The following is an 8888-nucleotide window of genomic DNA, read 5'->3' as shown; positions in this document are numbered from 1 at the left end:
ACATCGCCGAAGATGTGCTTTTAGGTGTTGCCTCTATATGGCGCCACTGTTTTGCAGTTCTTGGGTGACGCTGTAAGCACAGTCCACCAAAACTTTCGTCGACGAGGTACGTAACTGTTCCGTAATAGCTTTGGGTGTGGTAACTGAAATGGATGCTACTCTGTATTAAAATGTCTAATTACTGTCTGTGGATTGATATTTATATCATTCATTGATGCATCACTTCTGCTAACGTGCAATCGCCATCACTTTCGCTGATCATGGTTTCCAGCATCGGCCTACATAACAATGGGCGCACGCACTCATCGAAAAATTTTCGGTAAAAATCACCTGCAGCGTTTCTAAAATAAATGCAGAATCGAGCACCTCAGAAAGAAAGTTTTCAGTTGGGCAGGCAAAAAAATTGTGCTTAAAATTCAGTGTTCTATCCTTTAAAATGCACAAGTGATCATACGACGTGGTGCGACAAATCTCCGTTGGCAGTATTGGTTTGCACAATCGGGGACAAAAGTCTCTAGACCACGTCTTCTTTAGAAATAGCCGATAGCTCTATTAATAGCCACAGGCTGGAGATCAAGCTTGTGGAGGTAAAAGCTTAATTCCAGTTCTTTCACCTCCCCGAGCGAGGTCTCTAGCTAGCAGCTAATAAAAGAGCTATCTGCTTCGTTTCCGGAACACGCGGTCCAGATACTTTTGTCCCCGACTACACATTTCATTTCTGCCATGATCGCCTTCCCGTAGCGCCTTTGAACTGTATTTCGCCGTCACTTTTTCGTCCCACTGTCGCGTGGGCTTTTCGTTGGTGGAGGAGTCTGAAGGGTGGAAGGGACTGGTGACGATCACACCTCTTACATCTCTGCGAAGCCCGCCAATGCCTCCTTAGACGCTGGCGTCGACAACGCTTCAACCGCAAATTCCGTCTCCGCATCTCTGCGTTCACACAGGCTGCGGAAGCTTATGCAAAAACCCTCGCTCAAAACAACTGGGCCTCCTTCTGCAGTAGCCTCAAGGGTATAAAACGCACCTGGACCATTCTCCGAAACCTCCGGACCCCACCACCACCGAAACCCAAACTCACAACACCCAACGTCTCCTTAAACTTGAACTTCAAAATGGCTCCGACATCACCCAAACTCTATGAGACATGCATAGGTACATCACGAAAACCATTCCATCAATTGGAACAGAACCGCTTGCCCCCTCTCCCCCTTCGCCCAACCCGGACATTGATATACCCCCCCCCCCCCTTTCGCCTAACTCGTACCTCGACAAGGATATCACCCTGGTGAGGTCAAACGATCACTGATTACCACACGCCGCTCTACATCAACTGGAGTAGACCACATCACATTCAAGGCACTCCGCAACCTTGACATCTCACTTCAGGAACTGACGGGCCGCACTGGGACGCTGCCATCCACCTATAACGTGTACACATCACCTTTATTCACAGCCGCCGCGGTGGCTCAGTGGTGCTGGTGCACGGTTGCTGATCCGAAAGACGTGGGTTAGATCCCGGCCGTGGCGGTTGCATTTCGATGGAGGCGAAATGCTAGAGGCCCGTGTACTGCGCGATGTCAGTGCACGTTAAAGAACTCCAGATGGTCAAAATTATCCGGAGTCCTCCACTACAGCGTCCCTCATAGCCTGAGTTGCTATGGGACGTTAAACCCCATAAACCGAACCAAACCTTTATTCACAAACCCGGCAATGCACCCCTCCCCCAAAATCTTCGCCCTATCTCCCTCACTAGTTGCGTGGGAAAACTGTTTGAACATGTCGTCCTCAACAGCCTGCAAACCTTTCTGGAAGCCTCAGGATTCATGTTCAACAACCGGCTTTCGTACCAATCTCTCGGCACAAGACATACTCCTATCTCTTCATCATCAGCGTCGTCAACCTAACCACGCCTAATGCAAGGCAAAGGCCTCTCCCATGTCTCTCAGACTGACCCTGTCCTTTGCCACCTGCGGCTACCGTATCCCCGCAAACTTAATTTCATTCGCCCACCCAACTTTCTGCCCAGCACATGTGCTATTCTCACCCTGGAAGTTCAATAAGCATTCAACAATACTAGCCACGACCATATACTTCGCTTCATGGCCACCACAGACTGTGGGTCGCGCATATGGCGCTACATCCAAGCATTTTCAACACAACGAACGGCCCATATATATCACCGCCTCTTCTCACTCCGCAACCGGAGCCCTCCACAAGGTGCCGTTCTCTGCACCATTCTATGTAATGTAGCCATAGCCCCACTGGCCAAACAACTTACAAACATGCCCGACCTCCATGACATTATTTTATGAACGGCCAGAAGCTTCACAGGAGAGGCGCAAGATACTTTACAATTGGCAGTTGATGCCATAACTTCGAACCTGACCAATACGGGCCTTAAGTGATTCCCGCTCAAATCAGAACTGCTCATGATCAGACCACTTCCCCGGGATCCACGCATACACCCCCGAATGTACGGTGGCCACATGCCCCTGGCCAAAGACTCAAGGTCCTTGGCTTCTATATACAGGACAGTATGGATGCAACCTTCACTCTACAACTAGAAAAGCAACATACCCAAAAATTCTGGACGAAAGCATTTTTCAAAGGGAAATATTTTATGAACACAGTTTTTTGCATGTATTGTAAGATTTCACTATAGCATTCCATATATCCGCATATCTCCCGTGAGCAGGCTTGCATTTTTTTTGCTATTAACGTCTTTGCGATCACCAGAAACGTTCCCCAGCGGTTTTCTATGGCAGTCTTAACTGCTGGATGCGAGCGATGGACAAATTTTAAAAGAAAGATTTTGCTACGCATCAGAAGAATGGACCATTAACTTCAATATTTCCACAACAGTAGCTTATAATTTGTCCAAGACTGCTGGACATGACCAAACAAATCGCAAGCCTCATCCGCAGTGGCCACACGCAACCACGGCCTGTCGGAGAGGGAAACAGCCATTGACTTATCACCTTCCCTATCACTTGATCACCAAAACGCAACAAGCTGATGTCCCTATTAGAAAGGCGACCACCTCAGCACTCCGTCTACCACAATCGGTTAGCACAAATCACTTACTCGCGACGGGCACCTATATTAATATCTCAGAACTATACTCGAACCCCAACTAAGCAACCAGATACTGCGACTAACCCGCACAGAAACCTGCCAACGCCTACTACGGCCTCTCCACCTGGCATCCACCACCTGCTCCCAACTATTAAATCATCCCACTTGACAACCAGGGCCAACTGCGCACCCAAACTCTACCCGGAAATATGAACCCGCCATACGCCAGGCCCAAGCTGAATATTACACCAAACACAACAAAGGCAGACCCGACATCCTCTACGTGGGCGCTGCTCAACACGCCCGACCAGGCTATTATACTGCTGTCGCCGCCTACCAGGATGAAACCAAATTATGGCACCATCGGGACCGCAGCCACCCTCCACGCCAACACCTCCAAGGAGGTTGAATGCGCGGCCATCGCCTTAGCGCTCATACACGCTACACAAGATCTACACGGAAATCTGCACCGATTCCGAAGCTGCGTACTGTCAATATCGTTAAAGCATAATCACACCAACCGGCCGACGCATTCTCGCATCAAGACATGCGCTTACCTAAGAGATAATTCTCACGTCGGGTTCCTGGGAATGCCTCGATCCCCGTTCATGCGCTGGCCCGAGGACCATCCCTACAGGTCCCGCAAGATCGGACACCCACACCTACGCAGGAAACCTCGCGGGCTCTACTCACCACTAAATCAACACTCACTGCAAAAGCAGCCGCTTCACCTAGCTCCCGTCACTTCACCGGTCACTGGATTCAAAATATAGTGCGGTCTGGCGGCAACTGCAGGCAAACTGCTACACCCTACCTCCTTCATCGCTATCACTTTACCTTGGCCCTCCCACTCTGCTTAACATGTTGGGCGGCCAAAGTCACCTTCATACACTACCTGTGGGACGGCCCCCAACACATGGCAGTACCCCCCACATGCACCCAGCCCGTCCCCCTCCTCGTGGCAGGCCGCTCTGCGAGACGCTCAACGTACCTAGCCGGCCAAACATGGCTAGTGTCTCGATAGAGCTCGCAGTGAAGCCCAGGCCCGTGAGCCCTTGGGCAAATAGGAGCCAACCTTGAGAGCCTTCTTTTATTTTTGCTCCAAAATAAAGTTGTTACCATCATCACCCCCATGGTCACCACGCCTTCCTCCACGCCTTGCTCCCTGCTTAAGCGGAGACTGCGTGACGGATGGAACGGATGGAGGACATAGAAGCATACCCGGCCCTTTGAAAAAGGGCGGTGGCAGTTGCCACCATGCTTGGCTTTTTTCCCTGATATTTATTTTATGGTGTTATCAGTGTAATAAATCGGTTTCTAAATTCGCCATTTTCTTTAAATACAGTTTTTAATCCTGCACTTGTAACCTTATGTCACCTCTCTGCTTTTCAGCCACCGATCTTTCAATCACTTTTTATAAACTTCTACCGCAGATTCATTCACATAACCATTGTTATCTCCAAACCATCTAACTCTAGGGCACGGAGCTCTAGGGCCTCGGGGAGAGTGATTGTGCCTGCATCGACATCTGTATGGACATCACCACATTCTGGTATAAGATGTTCAATTGTTTCTACAGATTTTCCACATACTGCACATGTTTATGTTTTGGGGTAAATTTTCTTTTATAGCTTCGCGTTATAAGACATCCTGAACTAGCTTCAGAGGGTAGAGCACTTCCTAACGATTCCTTCCTGATCTTCCTTTTCCAGTTTCGGTATAGTTCTACAGACTGCTTCTGCGCCATTGAATTAATCCAGTTTCCACTGTTTTCGTTTTTACCTGTTGCTTAAAGCTCTTCATTTCTCCGTTCTTGTTCCCTGCATGCTTACTGGTTAGTTTCCTAGTCCTTTTCCGTCACTGTGAGCCAACGCTCTTTCTGCAAGACTATTAACCACCTCAGCTGCTAGCTTGTTGTCGTGTAGTTTCCTCAGGCGTTCTTATAATATTTTACTCTGGGATTCCCGTGCTTCGAACGATGGCCAGCCCATGTCCTCCTGTATTGCCTCGTTTGTGGAGCCCGCGCACTCACTTCCAGTGACTTCCCGCTCAAGTAGGGCGCTCCGATATTACTTTCTTTGCTGGTGCCTGATCCGTCATCCTGCTACCTAGTGCAGTCAGTGCTCCAGACGTGCCCGTGGTCAGTTGACGTGTCTTTTCCACATCTACTCAGCTTTCATTCATAATCTAACTAGTGTTATGGTGTAATCCTCACGTATCCTCGTGTGCATCTGCACAGCCTATGTCCACACATGAAAATTCGTTTTTTGAGCGAAGGAAATGGCTCAGTAATTGTCTCACTTCTCGGTGGACACCCGAACCACGCCGTAAGGGAAGGGAGGAATGTGGGAGTGAAAGAAGAGAGAAAGAGGTGCCGTCGTGGACGCCTCCGGAATAATTTCGACCACCTGGGGATCTTTAACGTGCACAGGCATCGCACAGCGCACGGGCGGCGTCGGCTCCACCGAAACGCGGTCGCAGCGGCCGGGTTCGAACCCGGGAACTCCGGCACAGTAGCCGAGCGCCCTGTAGCGACTGGGACACCGCTGCAATGAGCAGCCGTGCCGCAAAGCCACAGAGCTCTGTACACCAGTTGGGAAATTCATTTTCAAAAAGTGACTAGTCCCAAGTGCTACTTTCTGAGGACTCACAGATGGCAGCGCCATCTAAAAGCTGTCAATAAAAGCTGTCAGCGTTACCTCTGAAAATTTTGAGAAGCATTTATTTTTCTGCTTCTTTTACCTCTAAATAATGATCATACAATTTCAGCTTTTTAGGGCAGTTAGTTGTCTAAAGTCGTTATTAACAAACGCCTTTGTGGCATTCTGGCAATCTGCGCTTGCCACCTTTGTGTTGCGAATAATGATGATAATTATTTTGAAAACGTTCTTGGTTGATTGCGTTTTTGTAAACAATGCTAATGGCAACCATTAGTGTTCAAAAAAAAAGTTGTACATAATTTTTGAGGCTTTAAAGTTCGTCGTGTCAGAAACGCGGACGACGCGGTGAAAGGAAAAGGCTGTGAGTGCGAGCGCCCCTAGCGGCTATACACGCTTTCTACTCGACTTGCGCCAACTGCGTTTTGATCACCTTGAAACGCTCTTCGCCGAAGCGTACGACTGTCGATTTGCCGTCTTTCGGTACACTTGCTGCTGACTGCTTAAGCGCAGGGACTGAAAATGAACGGTGCTCTACGAAAGGCTACCACCGTGTTTCGGAGTGCTTTAATGCAGAGCCGGTCTACGTCAGTTTCGTCGTACGCAATCTCAGTGCCGAAAGGCATAAAGATGTCGACGGCTGAACGGGCGGCTCATATCTCGGTCATCGTGAGCTCCATTTTCGCTTACCCGGTCTGGGTTCTTCTTCATCTCAGGGAGTACAGGGGCATCCAGGATTAAGGTAAGTATCTACTGAGCTTACGTGCATTTACATTTGCTTAGAAGACCACAGTCTTTAGCTGAAGTGGTGAAATTGCGTCGCCAGCCCTACTCGTGGTTGAATCGAAGGTCGAATTGGTCGAAGTGTTTGACAGTGCTCGTTCCCGAGCGATTCTATGCCTCCAGTGCTCGTTCTCGAGCGAAATAAGCGATTGCATGATCGAGAGTATTCAATGCTGGTGCTGCTGGAGTTTTGTATGGGCGACCTCGATGGGGATATGTGCCGCTGCGCTCGTCGTCATGGCATGTGAGACCTGTTCGCGGCTTCGTAGAAGAAGCTTGCACTACTTAGCCCTGATTAACTAGCTCACGTACGGTAACTGGATGCTCCCGATCACACAATGCAAACGGGACCGTCACCCTGCTATGTATACCAAGTGCGGTGCTTCTCGGTAGTACGGCGGTCAAACCGTGACCGCCTGGACCGCCGTGACTAACACAGAGGCACGTGCCCACAGAGATGCCAACTGGACAGTTGCAGAGGCACCTGGCAAATGTTTTCAATGCATTCGAATCTCCAAAATTGGTTTACAGCATCAGCCTTGCTTGTCGCCAACGTGCTGAGAATATTGCTTGTTTTTGCTGCGCGTAAGGTTCTCCGATAGCCAAAGTTTTCATAATCCCTGCCCCTATGGTGTGGTTCAGGTGGCCACCGAGAGTGAGATACTGCGCCTTTCCCTTCCCTGCAACCAATTATGTAAAGGCTACAGCAGTTCCATTTTGAAGTGAAGGGCGTATATGTCTGAAGGCACGACAGACAGCTCTGTCTGTCATGTCTTTTTACTATTCGTCTGGTGTGGTGCAAAAATGTGACACAGATTTGTATAATTTTTCGCATTTATTGACGTGGTTAAATTGCCTTGCACGGAAATAAACCCAGTTGATTAAATTTTACAATATTTGAAAGACGTGGCCATAACGTTGCCATGTTCTTTGGCACAAAAAGACTAAGAGAAAAAGGTGTTGCGGTTATAAGACCCTGCTTTGCTTTGCAAATGACCCAAGGAATTAATCTGTTCTTACTTACTGTTGCAGCTTCCAAGACCTGGACCAAGCATGGCGTCCTCTGTCGATGCCTGGACATGACCGAGTCACCGCGCGAGGCAATTAGTCAACAGAAGACAGAAATAAATTGTAATGCAGGTTGATTTCGTGTATATTTGTACCTGCCACATTCTGTTGTGATGACATCACTTTTCGGGCTGAATCGGCTAGTGCCATTAATATCTACCATATTTGCGACACACGAAATCCAACACTTCACCAAAGTCCGGGCATTCCTCATCCGTTGACTGTGAAGGCGTCTGGCTTGCTTGCGACTGTTGACTGTCTGAAAACGCGGCTGAAGGCTGCGAGCCCGATGTGCTCCCATTCTGAGTGTCTGTAAGTGCGTCGTGATCTTTTGAGCACTGCACGATTACGAGGGAACTGGGTATGCTGGACACACTGTCACCATTTTCACTAGTAGGCATTGGGTGATACCCATCGTATTTGAGGCACTGTTCAGCAATTTTAAGCATGGTCTTCGTTAAAGCATTCACGAAGGCATCCGAATCATTTACATTTAATGCTGCTTTACAATTTTTCCAAAACTCCGGGTCTGAACTACGCACGGCAACGTTTTTAATCGCGGTGGCACATGCTACAATACATTCCTTTGCTGTTTCTGTTTGTTGCTGTGCCATCGTCTGTTCGGCGCAGACGATGGCGCTGTAATTATTAGAGGCCATTTACAGACGACATAGCTACCACACAATTATTTTGAATGGTCGCAGCAGGCTCCCGCTAGCAACAAATTCGGTCATTGAAACGAGCAAGAATTTTTTTTTTTTTTTGCTCCGAGGGCAAATGAGAAGTAATAATAAAAGGAAGGTAACATCAATCAAAATATTTATCTAAGGTATAGCAATGATATATAAAAAAAGCATTAAGGGTACGGTTGATATGCTTGCTGTATTTCACCCGCAAATCGCGGTAGCTGATGATGATAATTTTGCTTTTTGTGTGTGTGCGGACTTGAAACGCATGGCGGCAATCTTGCGCACATGCGGTTGCTGGCGTTGTTGCATCCTGCACGAAGCTAGCTTCTGGCCGAAATGAAATGAAGCCGGTTTTGTGCTAAGGCCCGAAGAAAGTTTTTCTGTCACTGGGAATCGACTTGTTAGCGAAAGTGTCGTGACAATGGCTGGTGTACTCATCAGCGAAGCTGAGAAGACATACATCGTCCATGGGATACAAGTACGTAACAGTAGCTGTCATACGATCTCTCCCAAATAACTATAGTTGATTAGTAGAAAAAATAACCAGCTAGTCTTTAAAGACATTGGATACCTCCATCACCTGACCAGCGTCGCAGGCCACTGTAGCAATGAATCC

General features: G+C 48.3%; 1 protein-coding gene across 6 annotated transcripts in view; it reads left to right on the top strand.

Moving 5' to 3' along the window:
- The first annotated feature begins 7551 nt into the window (after nucleotides 1–7551).
- The window catches only part of LOC149350801 (exosome complex component RRP42-like), a 36090-nt gene continuing 34753 nt past the window's right edge, over nucleotides 7552–8888 (top strand). Inside the window, exon 1 of one of the 6 annotated variants that reach the window (XM_089579942.1) lies at nucleotides 7552–7895. Coding sequence is in view for 5 of the 6 variants with exons in the window: in XM_089579941.1 (XP_089436067.1) it covers nucleotides 8694–8750 (57 nt within the window). In the remaining variant the exon portion in view is untranslated. The other 5 variants (XM_089579941.1, XM_089579943.1, XM_089579938.1 and 2 more) reach the window with 5 other exon arrangements.

Source organism: Amblyomma mixtum, chromosome 3 (assembly GCF_055824585.1).
Source record: "Amblyomma mixtum isolate Tamu chromosome 3, ASM5582458v1, whole genome shotgun sequence".
NCBI classification, from domain to species: Eukaryota; Metazoa; Arthropoda; class Arachnida; order Ixodida; family Ixodidae; genus Amblyomma; species Amblyomma mixtum.
Note: the sequence above shows the minus strand (reverse complement) of the source record. Positions and strands in the feature narration are given on the sequence as shown.